The sequence below is a fragment of the Megachile rotundata genome, chromosome 3 (assembly GCF_050947335.1).
Source record: "Megachile rotundata isolate GNS110a chromosome 3, iyMegRotu1, whole genome shotgun sequence".
Classification (NCBI taxonomy): Eukaryota; Metazoa; Arthropoda; class Insecta; order Hymenoptera; family Megachilidae; genus Megachile; species Megachile rotundata.
In genome coordinates this window covers 4,956,945-4,977,559 of record NC_134985.1, presented here as the reverse complement: position 1 = coordinate 4,977,559, position 20,615 = coordinate 4,956,945, and the positions used below count along the sequence as shown (strand labels likewise).

General features: G+C 41.2%; 1 protein-coding gene across 1 annotated transcript; it reads left to right on the top strand.

Annotated features, from left to right (window-relative positions):
- The first annotated feature begins 855 nt into the window (after nt 1-855).
- Nucleotides 856-5,403, top strand: LOC143264047 (uncharacterized). Its single transcript, XM_076529331.1, has 4 exons — nt 856-1,028; nt 1,226-1,348; nt 4,967-5,096; nt 5,173-5,403. Exons 1-4 carry the CDS (start codon nt 943-945, stop codon nt 5,218-5,220), a joined length of 387 nt encoding a protein of 128 aa, XP_076385446.1. The 5' UTR covers nt 856-942; the 3' UTR covers nt 5,221-5,403.
- The last annotated feature ends 15,212 nt before the right edge of the window (nt 5,404-20,615 follow it).

Genomic DNA, 20,615 nt, shown 5'->3' with positions numbered 1-20,615 from the left:
AAAGAGGGGATTTAGCAATATAATAATAGAATCTGAGTGATTAATATTTATTATAATTATAGAATAAAGAAGACATTTGTCCAAGTATAACATTTTCTAGAAATATGCTGATAAATATTTGATGTGGTGTTTAAAAACTAATTTTCTGAGGGATGTGGAAGAACTATCATATGTTGATCGTTATCTTATGCGGAGTGTTCTTAGTGTTCCCACACTTTTAGATAATTTTAAATTAAGGGAAGCACTTACTTATATCAAAAAGTCAGCGGATTCTGTTTCTCATATGGGACCATTATTTTGTGTAACGATATTACACAATACCTACTTTTTTATTGTAAATCGACTGTATATATTATAGTTCGTACTCAATTGAAGTAACAATTGACAGTATAATACATGTATATTTAGATTCTAGCTCTTGCCACTATGGAATTGGCGCTGGATGGCGTGATTCGAAACCTCATGGGTATTACAGTGTCTATCGGTTCACTTGTAAAATATCATGCAATTTGGTATCAAGCTAATATAGTAAGTTTAAAAAGTATAACAGTATGTTACAAATATAAGTACCATTGTAAAATGCAGGTGAAAGGACTTGTGAATCGAATGAAATTCAATTTCAAAACAAATAACGATGTGGTACTTCAAATTATGCAGAAACACAACTATTTGGGAAAACAGCTGTCAACACTTTTTTCGTGTAAATAAAGATTTTAAGGTTCGTAATTTTGAAAGTAAAAAAATGAACATGTTATATGTTTTACAGCATTTATTTACATGGCGGAGGGTATAATAATGTTATATCACCTTTCACCTATTATTTTGGATAAAATTTCGCCCCTGAATGAATCTCGTCCAATAAAGTATGAAATAGAAGCGAAAGTTTTTTTCAATAAAGAGAGAAGTCCTATTCTCTCCACTGTTTTCTACTTTTTTTGGGTAATGATAATTGGGGTTATATATATTGGAACCGAATCATTAACGATTATGATCTGCTTACATGCCGCGAGTTTATTTGAAGTTACTAGGTAATATTATATGGTAATTAAATCAGATAAACATTATTCATAATTAAATATGTATATGTTATTCATGTTTAGAATATCCCATTTAAATTGATCAAAATATAAACTTTGAAAATATTAAAAACAAATCCAAAAATATTAATTGTAAGAATAGTTTCAAGGAAGATGCAATTTATAGCTAATAAGAAAACTTGTTTCAGTTACTATTTCCATACAGCTGTTTCCATCGAAATAACTGACTCACATATTTCACGCAAATGTACGAATGATAAGAATATGAGTCACTTGATTAAAAGTATAATTATGCAGCAAGAGACAATTCAGTAAGTATCTTTACACACCTATGTTAACAAATTTTAACGGTTTTAGTAAACTACATAATATAAACAGAATAGAAGACATTTAAATTTTGTATATTTAAATTATTTTTATTTTAAAGTATACCAAGTAATTTATGTGCATTTGGAACATGTATAGTGTGAATTACTAGCTCACTTCGTTTTTTTATTCTTATGGTCATACTCTACTGAATCAGTACAATTGTTTTCGAAGGTTTTTTAGTGACTGTGGTACCTATTTAAAGTTATCGTATATTCCTCTTATAATACTCGGAGTGACATCTTTGAGCATAAATTTATTTTTCGTAAGTAACTTATGTTTCCAGCGTTATTCGGAAGAAACGATATGTCGTAAAAACGAGAATTATGGTATTACTTAATTTTGTTGTTTTTTTTTAGCTGTGTCAATGTGTGCTCTATTCGGCAAGTGTCGGAGAAGCAATGTTTCACTTAATATTAGTTATTGCTATAGTGCAATACATGTTTTTGATAAACCTTGCAGTTCAGTATGTGGTGGATAGTGCTGCTAATATTCCTATAACCGTGTACATGTTTTGATGTTATATGTATACAGAATTTTTAATCATAACTTGTTACATATTCGGTGATAAATAATTGGAACCATTCATGTCCTTTTTGCAACTTTTATAATTAATTTTATCAATGCTAACCCTTTATATTTTGAATTAATTAATTTACTTTATTTTTACAAAAATATCAAAATGAATTTAAAATATAGGACCGTTTAACATATTTCATGCCGGAGCGAGTCTTCATATACAGGGTGTTCAGAGATTTACTAGCCAGCGTTTTTCTCGTAAACGACTGGTGCGAGAAAAAAATGAAAGAGGAAAAAGTGGTAGTGTTTTTTATAATCACCATAAAGAAGTATATATTTTTTTCGCGTTTATACTATTTTTTGAGATATGAAGATAACCTTCAGTTTTTTTAATGGAATTATATATATTTTTTATATCATATGAAAGGGCGTATCGAAACCTTGAGATTCATTCAGAGTCAAAAACAAACGAAATATTTGAAATATTTCGTATTACTGTACTTACCGATAATTCTTACTGATGTGTTTACATTTCGTGTTCAATGTGGTTTTCATTAGCTAGAAAGCATATTCGGTGGTTTTATGTTATGATTAGGTGATGATAATGGTGTTATGATAATGGAAACCACATTGAACACGAAATGTAAACATATCAGTAAGAAATACCGGTATGTACAGTAATACGATATATTTCAAATATTTCGTTTGCTTTTGACTCAGAATGGATTTCAAGGTCATGATATAATACATCGTTGAATTCGTTTCGATACGCTCTTTCATATGATATAAAAAAATATATACCATTCCATTAAAAAAACTGAATGTTACCTTCATATCTTAAAAAATAGTATAAACACGAAAAAAATATATACTTCTTTATGATGATTATAAAAAGCACTACCAATTTTTCCTCTTTTATTTTTTTCTCGTACCAGTCGTTTACGAGAAAAACGCTGGCTAGTAAATCTCTGAACACCCTGTATACTGTGTTATTAAATAGTTTTACTTCACATACAGGGTTTGTGATTTATACAGTTACACAGTGGCTACAGTTATCAAGGGAAGGTGGAAGAGTTTAAGTTCCATAAGACAACAATGTAATACAATTAAGTTTCAAGGAATTGTTTTAACAAACACGAGGTTCAATATTTACAACGTCTTACAATGAGCATACTGAATGAAATGAACAGAAATTTTAGCGTGAAGCATACGGGAAGCGGCATAGTAGCACGAAACATGTTAATTGGTTTTTCATTCTCTTGTTAAACACGTAACATAACATTATGTGTAATCTGATAAATCATTATTTTTATTTTAATTTGAAGGGTTCAGCAAGATATAAATAAAAAGGGTGTTTAACAATTAGTATAACTCCTAGAAATTGGAGGTACAGGACGTGGTTATAAGCAACATTTGCCTTTACTAAAATAAGGTTTGAAGCTTCATTTTTTAATTATTAAGTAAAAACACGGGCTAATCAGAGCGCGAAAATTGCGCGTGCCCATTAGGGAGGGCGACAGTTTCGAGCCTGGCTGGTGAGCGTGTGTTCATGATCAAGTGCTTCCGCGCCGAAGCCATCGAAACGTATAATAATAAGTCCCTCTATCAAATATCAGTTAAATAATGAACAGACCAATTCAAAATAATGTTCACTAATTCATTTCTCATAAATAAGGAACAGAATTATTTATGTGTAATTAACCGAAACCGAGGAAATTAATCTGTATGTTTAAAGTTACACAAAATTTATAAACTATTAAAATAAGACACACCATTGTTTAAAAATAATACAGGATCACTGAAAATAGATTCTTGTAAGTAGATCGTTTTATTGACCTATTTATAAAAGTAATACACGTCCCACAATGCTTGACGCCACAATCCGTTTACTGCACTATTACTTTTCATTAGCATTCGTTACTGTAACATTTTGTTGTTACTTGTCACTAATTTTCTAACGAAATAACGATCGGTAAACAACCGAGAACGTGTAAACGATTATATTTAACTGAGTTTTGACGAAAGTAGCTTCTCTTTAGAACTGTCCCGGTGCGTAGGTGTTTGTTCATTATTGCTGCTGTCTCTCTCGCTTTTGTGCGCGCAATTCTCGCTCTCTGATTGGTATGTGTTTATTGCAAAGGGAAATGTTGTTCAGAACCACATCCGTTAACACTTATTTCTGGAAGTTACACTAGTCGTAAAACATCCTGTATGTATAATATACAGGGTATTACATATAGTGCTACCCACGATTTTTCTCCCACTTGCAGCCACCTTACGAAAAAAAGTTTAGAACAATATTTACAGGGTATTAGTCAAACAAATTTTGAGAACACTTCGTTCTCTTGGTAAAGTCAAGGTCACCTTGGGTTTTTTAAATAAGAACATATATGTTTTTTATTCATAGCTTTAGAGGATATCGAGACGAATTCAAAGCACATATTGCATGATATTGTTATTAACATATTACTCGATTTATAGAAATAGAAATATGAAATAAAAGACCGGAATATTGCGCAATGGAAGGCGGCATACATTTCCAACATGTAATTAAAAAAAGTGTATTTTTCTTACATTTCTAGTCACGTGTTTACATTCGGTAATCTCTTCGGAATCAAATAATGGTTACACTACCAAAATCGAAAGCTAAGTACTTCACATTTCCTTTTCTGCAAATCGTGCAATATATTAATAAAAATATTATGTAATATGTGTTTTGACTTCGTCTCGATGTCCTTTAAAGCTTTAAAGAAAAAAAAGTGTATGTTCCTATTTAAACAGCCCAAGGTGACCTTGACTTTGCGAAGAGGATAAATTGTTTTCAAAATTTGTTTTACTAATATCTATTGCGCATTTCATAACCTGCAAATATTGTTGTAAACTTTTTTTTTCATAAGGCTGCAAGTGAGAGAAATATCGTGAGTAGCGTTACAGGTAACACCCTATATAATACATAAATGTAATATACTTTTAAATTATCAGTAAGGACTTCTAACAATTTGTTACAGTGGAATGATTACATAGGTATTCGTTGATATTCACAGATACAATACCAACTGGTATGAAACATCTATAGCTACACAGAAATTACTGCAGATGGTCCTATTAAGAAGCAACAACATTACTGCTATCAGGCTGTATATCTTCGATGCATCATTACGAGGTTTCTCGGTGGTATGTTATTATAAATTCTATTAAAAAATTACTCACCCCTTATATTAATATTTTAAAACGGATCTTCATATTTCAGCTTTTTCAATCTTCGTTATCTTACTTCACGGTACTGCTATCCTTATAATAATGTTCGGCTTGTTGCACGATGTTGATTCCACAGTATGTCCAATTCTACAGTGTTATAATGTAAAGCAATTTGTCATCAAATACGGTGTGAAAATCATAAATTGATAAATTAATATTTAACAATCTGTTTTTCAATTCTAAAACAAAATGAATGTGAAATAAACGAATTATTTTTCTGTAAGAACATTAAGTTAGTGAGTTAATATTGGCAAATCTTTCGGACACCCTATACATTTCATGTAACATGATGTAACGAAGATGTACATAAAACAAACTGATAAAACCTTAAAAGTATTATAAATTGTCATTACAATACTATAAGCGAATAAAGAATGTGTAAGTTTTAGTTGCATTGTACAGTGTTCATTCTATATACGCAAAAATGTCTTTTCCGATATAAGCAAAAATGTTATCCCCACCACTGGGGGGGAAGACCCCTCGAGACGCACGAGGTTCGCTCGCCGGGAAATGTAACGTGACCCGGGGCTTAGTGTATCCGTGAGACAATACCAATGCAAATATAAAACTTTTTTATTTTTAACTTTTTCGTTATCAAACTTTTACCAATTAATTCTTGACATTTTTCCAATTAAAATAAGACCAAATACGACGTAATTTGAGTTATATTTACTTGCAATATCTTATTAGAGTAAAATCATCGATGTACACGTAACACTTGAAATTACAAGTAAATATGTCCCGAAGTATGTCGTGATCTCATTTTAATCGTTATATAATCGTTAATCGTTATATAATTATATCGTTTGATCTCATTTTAATGAGAAAAATGTTACAAATATGATGGAAAAAATTTCAACAAAAAAAAATCAAAAATAAAAAAGTTTTATTCTTGTTCGGTCTCCTTCGCTCGAAATGTAGCACCTTTACGGTATACGCAAACGGCGACAGTGATATTTTTCTCTTCTGTCCTTTTCTACGTTCGGCAAGACATCAATCAATGTAGGACCTCTACGATATACGCAAAACCTCAGACCCGAAAGATTTGCTTATATAGAATATCCACTGTATAATGCTTCTAGAACTGAAATGTTAACGTTACTCACTGTTGTTACGCTTAGGTATTATATTTTTTAATTTTTTCTATCACCAGCCAAATAATTCTCCATTCTATCAAGTATCTGTAATTTATTATTGATTACCTCGTGATTTTGCTTGATCTTATAACACTATTCAGGAATACTATTCGTACTGTCCTTTTTGGTGTCAACTATAGTGCTGATAAGGGACATTACCCAATCGCCAATCGCCGATTTTGACGCGCTTTGAGTATGATATAGAACGCAAAAAAATATTTGACACGTATTTTTTTTTATCGGCCATCGCCCATGCTGAAGGGGTGAAAATGGCCCCCAAAGTTGGGGTTGCAAAACATATTTTCTCGAATATCTCAGGAACTATTAGGCCTAGACAAAAAATTAAAAGTGCAAATTTTTCTGTTTTAGGAGGCCAATAATATGGCCTAAGTGGATTTTTGAAAAATTTATTTGTTTAAAAAATATGTACTATTTTGATCAAATTTCACGTATGTAAACTATAAGTCGAAAGACAAAATACGGATAAATTGGAATTTTTAATTTCGCTTGTGGAAAAAGTATTATTGTCGTTGAAGTTATACGTACATTTTATACCTTCCGTTCGGTGCACAACTGATTTCTATACGTAATATTCTGGAAATTGTATTATATTACATTTTTTACACTAACTTATTTAAAAAAAGAATTTGAAGGCCCAAAGGTACCTGTATAAAAATATGTCGTTCGAGTCAGATATCACATTTGATCCGTGCTATGGGCGCATACTAGTGACAGTATTCGACGCACGGAAGATCTTAACGCATAAATTGTACTTGTGCGAAGTGTAATATCTTCATAACGATGTAGAATACATGTAATTAAAGAAATTACATCTGTTGATCAAGAATTGCTTCACGATTGTAAAAATAATTTGGATTATTCATTTGTACACCTAATACTATAAAGATAGAGCCCATCTGCTTCAAATTTAGTAATTCCCGCGTCGTGGGCTCCGTTTATAGGTTCTTAGATCCATGGCTTCCACATGCGAACGAAGTCGAATCAATTTCATTTATATCAGAAACGTTGCAAAATGAAGATGTAGTCGTTACATTTACGTATATTACCAGATATATCTATACTGGTTCGTATTCTTTCTCAGGATTTATTAATTTCCAATACGCCATACCGCAATCAACTGGTTATTGGCAGTAACGTTTACTGAGGTATTTTTAATTTTGCGCCGCCTCCGAAAAAGTTGAAATGTGTTACATCCGAGGAATATTCCTTTTCCGTCGGTATTCGGGTCGCGACCGAATTGACTCGCAGGAATGCATTAACGCGGCATTCTGCGAAGGCGATCGCGTAACTCCAAAATGTGCATGAGTGACAAATGAGAACTCGATTTGGCACACTTTCGGGTACAAAAACCGCCGACAAGCGCGAGTAAAGAGTCAATGGTTGATAGTTGATAGTCGATGGTTGATGGTTGGTTGTAGTTGATTGTTCGTGACTTTACACTTCGAGGTTTTCTTCGCGCTCGGCCAGCGGTCATTCGCGTATCGTATCTCCGGGTCTGATAATACAAGACCCGTAAACAGTTAATTCCGGGAGTGCGTGCGCCATCGCGTAGGTCCACCGCGAAGGATAAGACTATCATCGACGTCTAGAGGGGCGAAGCAGTACCCGAAACCAAGCCACCATCAGTCACGAGTGTAAGTGCGTGTGAGAGAGAGAGAGATCATCATTGTAAGTAAGGAACATATACAATAAAATCTAATATAACCAACAAAAGGCTTAGTAAGTTCGGAAATAGCCTCCATCGAATTCCCCTGATTAGGCTAGAAATCGGAAACCGGCTAAGGTCAAGGTGTGCGTCAGCACTTTAAGGTTAAAGAACCGCAGAATAGTCAGCGACGTAACAAATGTATTTAATATACTACCTAACGAGTAAATAGGTTTAATTCATATCTGTGACATAATTGTATGATTCAAAGAAATAGAAATTACTTCATTAGGAAATAGAAATTACTTTATACTTTTTAGTGCATTTCGAAGTCGGTGTATTTTTTTTTCTGAAAATTATTTTATTTCACGCTTTTTAGTGGAATGGGGAGAATTATATAGGATACTGTGAGACAGTTCTTCCGGGCTTTTTTTTGTCTGCGTAAATGCCATGAACATAATTAAGTAAAAGACAACATGGATATTCGTTTTTCAACTTTTTTTGCAACAATAATCCTTTGCAACTAAAAAATGAAAAAATTTTTGATAATGGTATCAATGGGGAGTTAGACTCCACAAGATGCGAAAAGCTTTGTTCCGATCGGACCACCCACCTAGGAAAAACCGCCGAACATGCATAGAAAAAATAATCCTTTGCAACTAAAAAATAAAAAAAATGTTTGTTAGAACGGTAGGGAGTCTGTACCAAGCAATGGGAATAATACACCAACGTCAACGTGAACTCATCTTGCTGCATAAGTTGCGTGTCAAAGCGGCAAAGCTTAGTTAGTGTTTTGGTACAGTGCATTGTAATTGCCCTTTCTTGTCTTTCCCGTGCATAGCACGGGGCGTTCCGCTAATAATAATAACAATAGTTATTCGCTAATATCACGAAAACTAGAGCTTACCGCCGATTATGCATAAAGAAAAACTCGTTTAGAATCATGCTACTAATAACGTATTAGAAGGACATAAAAATCGTTCGAAGTTGGCTTCAAAAGTTAACAACAATTTCTGTAATATCTCGAAAACAAAAGCTTTCCGTCAATTTCGCAAGAGGAAAAAGTTGTCCAGAACCACGCCCCTAACAACATATTCAAAGGACATTAAAATCGTTCGAAGTTGATTTCAAAAGTTAACAACAATTTTTGCTAATATCTCAAAAACTAAACATTTCCGCGAAATTTGTATATGAACAAAATTGTACAGAATCATGTCCGCGATAAAATATTGAAAGCGCACTAAAATCGAGAAAAGTTTATTTTAAAAGTTGCCGGTTTTTCTGCAATAACAACACTTTGCAATTAAAAAATGAAAAATTTTTGGACAATGGTACCAATGGGGAGTCAGAACCTACCGGATGCAAAAGGTTTCGTTCCGATCGGTGCATCCAGCTAGGCGTAATCGGCGGGCACACATACAAAATAATAAAAAAAAAAAAAAAAAAAATACTGATCGAATTGAATAACCTCCTCCTTTTTCAAAGTCGGTTAAAAAAGGATCAAACCTTTGTATGGTCTCATGAACAAGAAGAAGCATTTAATTTATTAAAACAAAAATTAGTAGAAAAACCCTTACTTCAATATCCCGACTTTTCAAAAACTTTTACTTTGACTTGCGACGCATCTAATGTAGAAATTGGGGCAGTTCTTTCACAAATAAAAGATGGCAAGGTTTTACCAATTGCATATTATTCAAAGACATTAAACAAAGCAGAGCAGAATTATTCAACAACCGAAAAAGAATTGTTGGCAATTGTAACGACTCTGGAACCTAAGTTCAGATAGTTACTAGCGCTAAGAAGGTAAAGAGCGGCTTTTACCAATTAAACGACTCGTTTTGGAAAATAACTAAATCTAAAGATTGTGGGATTCGTGTGGTGTGCGGTTAAGGAGTGAAATCCACAGGCCAATATCTTTCAACAATAAGGGTTTATTCAATAAAATAACGAAGATGATGAATTTAACAAATAACAAGTAACAAATAACAAAATATGAAAAGTATACTGGTTTGATTAAAGAAACTAGAATAGACTTGATATAATATTAATAATAGAAATAACAGAACTTGGCAAATTAAGCAATACGTAATAGATAATTATGAATCTAACTAAATGACTCTCGCTAGGTAATACTTTATATTAGATCGTACCTAAGTCTGTTTTCGGATGAAGTTAACTTCGCTTTTATATAATCAATTGAATTCGATATTCTATATTATTCAGTTCTCGTCTCGAACGTTATCGCAATTACAAAGTTTATATTGATTAATACGTTTATAATTTATATAATGAAAAGTCTTTTACGAAATTATTAATACTAGCGCGTGATAGTCTACCGCAGCGAGGAACACGACCTAAGTGTGATTCTCTAAGTGTACCTAAATACGCTTTCGCAAAGTTAGACAGATTAATGATTTTATCTGATATCTAACGCGGTGTAGTCGACTACGGAAATTACGCTGATGACAGAACAATATTCTTTTACTAATTCAAAATTCCAAGATTTGTTTGATTCTAATGAACTTTACTCGGAACAGTTACTCTTTCTTAATTTGTCTCGACAACTAATTGTCCATGACCCTTTTTGTCAAAACGAACACTGACAGCCAAAACCAGATCGCTTAATTGGGGAGCCTGTTGTTCACTGGCTACTAGAACGACCCAACGATACAGGAAAAGGGTGAACAGTATAAGTTCAACAGGGTAGCAAATCAATCGATTCTAACATAAAATCGTAATTGCTGAACTGCCACCCAAAAGACACGGGCTTCAGAGACCAAGCCGCTCAAATGGGGAGCCTGCGTTAGCTGGCTACGAAACTACCCAGAGCGAACTCCGAGAATCTGACGGCGCGTTAGCAATCCGACGAAAAATCAAATTTGAGTAGCTGAGAGCTATCGTTTCGATATCTTAGCCTTTCTTGGCGCTAAGTATAGCACTCTCCTAAAGGAGTTTCAGATACGAGACCGTTTGAATGGGGAGCCTGTTGTTCACTGGCTACTAGAACGACCCACGACCAAGTATCCAAATGGCGTATACCCGCTTTACCAGTCAAGTATTAAGAATCGTTGCGGCTCTTCACAGCGAAAACTGTTCCGGTTATACTTATCTGTAGACTTCTAGTTCGCTCGACTTCGAAAACTGTTCTGCGATTTAGGCGAGTTTCGCTCGGCCTTTTATACTCGCCAGTCTGGCAATTTCTCGGAAAACCCCCATAACGTCGAAATATATAATTGTCGTATAAATTCGCAATTAGGCATTAATTATGAAAACGAACGATTTAATTACATTATCAATATCGCATTCTACTCAATGGTTTATGTTGTTGATATAAAAGTAGTATTTTAGTAGTGTTTTAATGAAATTGCATTTTCTGTCTTCCTCCATGTACTACGCACGACTTCTATACGGATCGGAGCTAAATGTATAAGCATACGGTGTTTCTAGAACATTCCATTTAACAATATTATAATTTACAATATTTACTGCAATAAACTAACATCTGACTCTATTTCCGGATAACATAATATTAGTACGCTCGATCTGTATTGATTGATTTGTTTAACTAATAGTTTTTAATAATTAATAATGTCTGAATTGTAAAATGTATTGCTATCCTTCTCTAGGATTACGCGAGAATACTAGGAAATTCGGGGCGAACATCGCGGCACGTAGGCACATCGCATTACGGAATTTTCCATATAGAATTATACATTTATTCGAATGACTATAAAATAATACATTAATTTTGTTTTTAATTGTTCTAACTTAACTTGATTGTCTTTGTAAATTACATTATCCTTTCTAAATTGAAAATATAAAATAATTATTGAAAATAAAATAAATATATATGTATTGGTTACCGACCGCTGAACTGAATACATAAGGTAATTGGTATATAATGTACTGTCGGTAATAGTCTATTATCGTCGGTAACTAAACTATTTCTATCAGCGGGTAATGAAATTGAACATAGGACTGCCACTTTAAAAAAAACTCTTCCCGGGATGTTACACAATCGTAAATTCAACAGAACATTTTCGACCTTATCTATTCGGACGTATGTTTACGATATATACTGATCATAGACCATTACAATGGTTATTTAATTGTAAAAATCCAACATCAAAACTAGTTAGATGGCGATTACGTTTAAACGAATACCAATACGAAATTAAATACAAACCAGGTCGTGTTAATTCTAACGCAGACGGTCTCTCGCGACTTCCCTTACAAGACAAATCGGTAAATATTAGTATTCCAAATCAAGTAACTTATCAAGATTTTATTAAATTTCATTATGAAAATCAGGAGCTAATAACGTACGAAAATGAAACTAAATCATTAGCTAACATTAAAGATCCTATAGTATTATTATGGTCGCAGGATTTAGATGAAGGTGTCAAAATTTACCAAGAAGGTTATGGTTACGGTTACGAAGAAAGAATTGATACGTGTTTTAGTTTATTTAATACTATAAATACTTTATTCAAATAGAAGGAAAGATCTTTAACGATAACAAAATAAAATTAGTCAGGTAAATATAATTTGTAATCGCAATATAACTCAAAAATAAATTTTATTTTATAATAACGTCCGCACGGGTGTGTCCCACTTGGACGCCGACCGATTGGACGGTCCCGATTCGATGCGGTGCCGATTGGACGCGTCCCAATTCGAAGCTGTTAAATTTGGTTAGGTTAGGTTCTATAAGCTCTGACGGTGCTACCTGGGAGTGATACGACCTACTCCCAGGTAATTAAGAGGGCGATGGAAACTGTCGACAAGGAGCAGTTGAAGCAAATGGAGATTAAGGAGTTCCGCATCAAGAAAGCGGCAACGGGCGGACTCATCCTCGGCATCCCCGGGGATGAGTCGAAGGAGAAGGCCGGAAAGCTGGCCGAAAAGTTAAAGACAGCCTTCGACGGGACGAAGGTCAGGGTGGCCAACCCCATTCAAACGGCGGAAATTCGCCTGCTTGAGCTCGACGATTCCATCGAGTCCAAGGATGTTGTGGAGGCGCTGGCCACACTGGGAGGAGTTGGACCCCAAGAAATAAAAGTGGGCAACATTAGGAGATCCCCCAGAGCTATGGGGACAGTGTGGGTGAAATGCCCTGTTGCAGTGGCCCGGAAGGCCGAAGCATCCAAAAGGATATGCATTGGATGGTCGTCCGCGAGGGTTGATGTGTTGGAAGCAAGGCCGAAGCATTGTTTCCGTTGCCTGCAAAAGGGACACGTGGCGGCATAATGCGACAGTGACGTCGTAAGAAAGGGGCGATGCTTTACATGTGGAGGAACGGACTACGTTGCAGCCGCGTGCACGGCGAAACTCAATTGCCCACTCTGTTCGGACCTGGGCAGGCCGGCTGCACATAGATTGGGCACGACAGATTGCGCGCCGGCCCCTTCTAAGAAGAAGAAGAAGCACGGCGACAAAATTCGCGAGACGGGGGAAGTTGCGGGGAACGTGCCGAAAGAACCTACGAATGCGTGTGAGAATGTGGATATAGCATAACCTGAGTCACAGAGTGAGGACGCCATGGAGGTGGCTGCTGAGGGGACCGCGTGATGGGGCCGCTGAGCCCCATGATATAGGCTAACGTGAACCAATCGGCGGGGGCGCAGGACCTACTGCTCCACACCCTCGCCGAGTGGGACTGTCCGCTTGGGGTGGTAGCGGAGCTCTACCGTGTCCCGGACCAACCTAACTGGTTCGCGGATGCGGGGGGCTCCGACGCGTCGGTCGCTATCGTGGTAAGGGCAAAGCCGGGTTCACCCCCCTGTTCCGCAATAGCCGCGGGGCGTGGGGCCGTGGCCGTCAAGTGGGGGGAAACAGCGGTGGTGGGCGTCTACGCACCGCCTCGTTGGCCTCTCGCGGAGTTCGAGGACATGCTTGATAGGGTGGGGCAGATAATATCTCAATGTCCCAGTCAACACGTGTTAATTATGGGAGATTTTAATGCCAAGGCGCGAGAATGGGGGTCCTCAAGAACTGACGCGAGAGGTGAGGCGACCCTGGATTGGGCGGCGGCACACGGCCTCCTGTTGGTTAACAGGGGCCAGGTGAGCACGTGCGGAGGAGGACGGCTGGCCGTCGTGGCGAGCGCACGTGTTCGGGGGTCGCTCCGCGATAAAGTTCAATTTTGGTGGGAAAAAGTGGTTAAAGTGTGATAAATAATGTTGTGAAGTGAGGGGAGACCGTGGGGGAAGTGAGCGGTGAAGTTTTGTAAAAATCGGTGGTGAAATAATAAATCTATAAATAAAAATCGAAATTTCGGTAATGGCGACCTCCACGCGACGCGAGGGAAAGCATGGGGTGCAAACCCATGAGTAATCGAAAGCGAAGAAACAAGTGTTCGGACCGACCGCGGAATAAAATAAATATGTGCGTGACTTAAATACGATTATTTTTATATATCGCGAGTGAAAATAGTGCAATTTAAGGGTGAAAGTTGCCCTCGAAGAAGGACTTGCGCGAACACGTGGTCGTGCGACATGTAGAAGTTGCGAGAGAAAGTCGCAGAAATTAAATTAATTAATTAATAATGTAAATGTCATTAGGGATTTAGAGTGCGGGAAAGGGCGAATGAAGCATACTGAATGCACGTGGTGATTAGTTTTGGCTATTTTCGTATTTTCATGATTTGATAGTAAATAAATAATGGCGTCGGTCAAGCATGCTTCGATATATCGTACGAACACGTGGGCATCTCCGCGCGAGGGAAAGCGTAGAGCGTAAAGGCCGGTTCGCAAACATCCAACATGGCCGGGGAAGGGTCGCTGCAGGCGCATGGAGAGCAGCCCTTAAGGACGGAGCCTAAGGGCGAAGCGAAGGCACGCGGCAACAAGCAAGATGGCGGAGGAACGATCGCCGCAAGCGCATGGAGAGCTGCCTTTAGGGACGAAGCCTATGGGTGAAGCGGAGGCACGCGGCAACAAGCAAGATGGCGGAGACATGGCGCGTTTTTCAAATGGTAAGCGGATAGGTTGAAGCAAGAAGACATTGAGGAGGAGAAGAGGAAGAGGCGAGACAACACGGAACGAAGTGAAGGAAGGAAGTAATTAATTAATTACTAAATAAATGAAGTGAATGAGATTAATAATAATAATAATAATAATAATAATAATATTAATTAATTAATAATTAACGAATAAATTATTATAAATAGTGAAGTGATTAGTAGATTAATAAATAAATAAATAATAAATAATAAATAATTAACAGATAGGCAACTAATTCGGTGTAGTGTTAGGAAAGTGTTGTGAGAGTGCAGTGAAGTGCTAGGAGTGTTGCGGGTATAGGGGAATATACGTGACCACGTGCGCGAGTGCAGAGGAACAGTGCAAAGCGGGAAAATGGCGGAAAACTGTTGGAAAAACTGCGGAAAACGCTCCAGCACTCTGGAAACTCCGAAGCCACAACGATGGTGGAGAAAAGGGCCCGCATTGAGAATATCCAGCATGGCGAAGGCAGGAACACTGCAAACACTTGGAGAGCGGCCCTAAAGGGTGAAGCGAAAGGATGCAGCAACAAGCAAGACGGCGGAGGCATGGTGCGCTTTTCAAACGGGAAGAAGCGGGAGGACAGCGAGAGGGAGAAGAGGAAGAGCAGGAGTGGAAGAAGCGGAGAAACAAAAATAGACACGACCGATCAAACGACTCAAACCCGCAAGGGAGGAAACCGGTGTCAGCCTGGTCATAGCACCATTAGGGGGCACAAAACAGTGATCGACGGAGCGGGGGAGAGGAGGGAGAGAGGTCAAATTGAGCAGAGGATCCTTCTGATCAACTGTTGATTCAACTAGGGACCCAGTCGTCAGCCTGGTCATGGCACCATTAGGGGGCGACAATGGGGACCGAGTGGGATCGGCGGGAGAGAAGAAGGAGAAAGCATAAGACACGATCGATCGAACGACTCAAACCTGCGAAAGAGGAAACCGGTATCAGCCTGGTCATAGCACCATTAGGGGGCACAAAACGGTGACCAACGGAGCGGGGGAGAAGAGGGAGAGAGATCAAATCGAATCGAGCACCCTTCCGATCAACTGTTGATTCAGCAAGGAATCCAGTCGTCAGCCTGGTCATGGCACCATTAGGGGGCGACAACAGTGACCGAGTGGAGTCGACAGGAGAGAGGAAGGAGAAATTTTTACCGAGAGCAATGGGCTCATGTAGCGTTGTGGAAGAAGACTGAGGCGTAATAGGAAATGCGGGGAAAATCGGTAAGCGGCGATAACGCAAAGGGTTAAAAGGGCGCAAGGGAAGGGGAAACAACGCGAAAACGCGACGGAAAGCGGTGTGTGGAAATTTAAAAACATGAGCGGAAAATCAGATGTCGGAAATAGCGTAGGATTTTGACAGGATATACTAAGGAGGCAACTTTCTTGTTGGGAGAGGGGCGTGGGGGTGGGGGCGGGGAGCCGAAATTTTCGAAACGCGAGAACAAAACAGTGACAAAACAGGTAATTAGAAAGTGCGATGAATTAGAATTAAGCATAGGAAAACTATGAGACTTAGGTGGGAAATGGTGGGGAGAGGTCGCGGTTTTTTGCCGTATGTTCGAGCCCACCGGGAGGCGGTGCCGAGGGGGCGTTACAAGTTCAGCTGGAGGTCAGCGCATTTTGCCCGGGAGCCTCCCCTAGATCTTGACGCAGCCCCTAGAACCAAAACCCTTTGGTTGAGAGCATCCATTCCCCACACATGGAACACATGCGCGAGGGGTGGGGGGCGAGGGGGAGGGGGGTAGTCTTTCTTTCACAACTGCGAGCGATGGCCTAGACCAAGGGGACTATGCCGGGGGTTGCCGCCACCCTCCGTCCCTCAGGGCAGGGGCGGGAGACAGTTTTAGTGAGTAGGACGTGGAAACCGCCCCTCTTCTAGGGGCGCCGGAAGCGGGAGTCTCACACTATCTGGGCTATCTTCCCAGATGTCCGTTACTGAATTTCTGTCTTCCTTAAACAAAAAAACAAAACAAAAAAAAATCTGTGACGTAGCAATGCCCCAGGCCACTCCTCACCCGCGTCGGGCCGCATACTGGCGGACGCCAGAGATTGCCTCGCTATGCCACTCGTGTCTCCCTAGGCGCCGCCAGTATCAGCGTGCCCGACGTAGGCGCAACCGCGACCCTGCGCGGGAGCAGCTCCTTCGGGACGTATATCGGGGGGCAGTTATTGCCTTCCGAACGGCAATCCGGGAGTCCAAGGACCGGGCCTGGGATCAATTCCTCGGTTCTCTGGAGCGGGATCGCTGGGGGCGCCCCTATAAGCTCGTCATGAGCAAGTTACGACCGTGCCCCCCCCCCCCCCCCCCCGATAGCAGAGAGCCTCGACCCCCAGACATTGGAGCGTCTTTTTCCGGGTGATAGTAATCCCCCGGCGCGCTCTGAGTCGTCGGCCCACCTTCTGTGGACCGACGATATGGGAGTCTCCGAGGGGGAGCTCATCGATGCCGTCAGGTGGGCGAGTGCCCGGAATACGGCTCCGGGTCCTGACGGCATACCGGGCCGGGTCTGGTCTTTGGTGCTCCCCTTCTTGGGGGATAGAATGTTGAGTCTCTTTAGCGCCTGCCTGCGAGAGGGGAAGTTTCCAAGCATTTGGAAATCCGGGCGGCTGGTCCTCTTAAAGAAAGAAGAGAAGAAGGTTGGGGATCCTTCAGCGTACCGGCCGATCGTGTTGCTCGATGTTATCGGGAAAATTTTCGAACGCATCATAGCGTCGCGATTAGTAGGGCACCTCTCCGAAGATGGTCCGGACGTGGCCGACTGCCAATTCGGTTTTAGAAGGGAGAGAAGCACCGTGGACGCGGTAAATAGGGTCCGCGCCATCGCGCAGTCGGTCACGTCCAGAGGCGGGGTGGCGATTGCTATATCCTTGGATATAGTGAATGCCTTCAACACCCTGCCCCACCGAGTGATTCAGGATTGTGACGAGAGGCTGAATGTGCCTCCTGTTTTAACGGGTATAATCGGGGACTATCTCCGGGAGAGGTCCATTCATTGCACCGATCAGTCGGGCGCTTTGAGCAGTTGGGGGGTTGAGCGGGGCGTGCCCCAAGGATCGGCACTCGGGCCGTTCCTGTGGCTCGTGGGGTACGACCCCGCTCTGTGCGCCCCGTTGCCGCCGGGGGTGTTTATCACCTGTTTTGCGGATGATACGCACATCCTGGCAACGGGGCGTACTTGGGAGGGGACCATCCGCTTCGCGGAGTTAGCAGCCTCGGTGATTCTTTCCGCGATCCGAGGTCTTGGGTTGGAGGTGGCTCCCCACAAAACCGAGGTGATGGCCTTCCGCCGCACACGCGGGGACTTGCCTCCGGCCGGAGCTCTGATCCGGGTGGACGGCGTCGAGCTCCAGATCGGGTCCGAGATGCGCTATCTCGGACTCCGACTGGACAGCCTTTGGAGTTTCGTTGGCCACTTCAACGCGCTGGCCCCCAGGTTGGAGCGCGTGGCGGGCGCGTTGGCGCGCCTATTGCCCAACCTGCGGGGCCCTAGCGAGCGGGTTTGTCGACTCTATATGGGGGTCGTGCGGAGTATGGCCCTATACGGCGCCCCAGTTTGGGCTGCCGACCTGGCCGCCAGGCACCGGTCGCAGATAGTTCTGCGGCGTGTCGAGCGGCGACTGGTGATCAGGGTGGCGATGGGTTACCGCACGATCTCCTACGAGTCGGCGATGGTCCTGGCAGGAATAATTCCCTGGAAGTATCAGGCGGAGGTGGAGGCGGAAGTGTATATACACCGAAGCGCCCTCTGCCTGGTGGGGGTTATCGGGGATGTCCCGCCGGGGCCCAGCGTTGAGGAGGTCTGGCTCCAGGCCCGCTGCGTCGCTGTCTCCCGCTGACGCGTGGAACTTACTGCCAGCGGGGCCGCGGGGAAGTGCGCGGTCGGGGCGATCCTTCCACGCCTGGAACAGTGGATGGATCGTGGCCACGGGCGGCTCTCGTTTCGGCTCACACAAGTGCTGACTGGGCATGGGTGTTTTGCCCAGTACTTGTGCCGGATCGGTCGGGAGGAGTCACCGAGCTGCCACCATTGTGGGGTGGGGCCGGACACGGTGGAGCACACCGTGGAAGAGTGTCCAGCGTGGGCTTGGCCACGCCATTATTTGGAATGCGAGGTGGGTTCGAATGTGAGTGTGAATGTGCTTGTTGAGCGAATGCTGCATAGTGAGAATGAGTGGAAGGCCGTCGTCTCCTTCAGTGAGACGGTTATGTCCCTGAAGGAGGCGGCGGAGCGTGAACGTCAGCGTCGCGGGGGGGTTGTTGACAGTAGAGTTTTGAGAAGGAGGAGAAGGCGGCCGGGGAATCCGGACCCCGTTTCCCGGGCGCCTTCCTGAGATTACCGGGGCGGCGCGGGCTCCCCGCGTCGCCCGCATGGGCGTGAATGAGTGAGTGTGTGTGTATGTATGTGTGTGGTGAGTGTGTTTGAGTGGAATGAGTGTTTAGTATTGTAAGTGCGAGGGGTGAAGGTACTGCCTAGGGGTTGGGTCATGGCCGCAGAGGTCATGGGCGGGTCCCATGACTCCATTGCACGCGGCCGCGGGGTCGAGTCGATGGCGGGCGTGATGACTTCGTCGACTCGGAAGTAGGGGGTTGGAATAATTCTTGGGGTGGGAGGCTTCTCCTCCCCCCGAGTTGGGCGCTTTCAGCGCAAATCGGCTGGCGGGTGGTGGCGCCGTTTATGTGTCAGGTCCCATCACCCATCAAAGTCGTAGAGGGTGGGCATCACTGAGGGGTTTTAGTGAGTAAGAATCTCACACTGCCCCCGCTCCTCCCCCGGGGGGGGGGGGGGGGGGGGGGGGGGGGGGCTGTGAAGATTTCTCCTCGTATAAAAAAAAAAGAAAAAAAGGTTCTATAAGCTCTGCTTAGAATTGGAACGCGTCCAATCGGCACCGCCTCGAATTGGAACGCGTCGAATCGGGACCGTCCAATCGGGACGCGTCCAATCGGTCGGCGTCCAAGTGGGCATCACTCCGTCCGCACGCTTACCTATCTACCGAGACAAGAGAACGAGCCACGGGCAACGTGTGCCCACTTCATGGCCTATGTTCGCAACGACCTCTCACGCTCTTTTCAAAACGTGAGCCGCGTGATGATTATTATTTTTAACAGAAAGCAATCAGTATTCAGAATATATCCTTTCAAATTTGGATGTATCCGGAATAACACCTAGTATTAATGGATTATATAAACTTGAAAATAAAACTGAAATATTATACTTACTTTTTGCAATGAATTTACATTTTGATAAAATCGAGTATAAGAACATATTTTCGTCTTTACTGAATTTAAAAGCAACTATACAAGATACTAAATTCATTTTTGTACTTCCGGAAAAGCATCCTAATATTAAACCATCTCTTTTATATGAAATGTTAAGGTTTATTTTTTCAAAGACCGAAATTAAAATAATTAATAAATCTAAAGTTATTCCTAAAACCCGACAAGAAATAGAGAAAATATTAGAAGAAAATCATGATGGTAAATTATCAGGACATAGTGGATTTCAAAGAACATACTCCAGAATTAAAGAAACGTATTATTGGCCAGGTATGAAAGCAGACGCATGGAAATACGTTAAACAATGTCATTCGCGTCAGTTGAACAAAACTAATTTTAAGCCAACGAAACAACC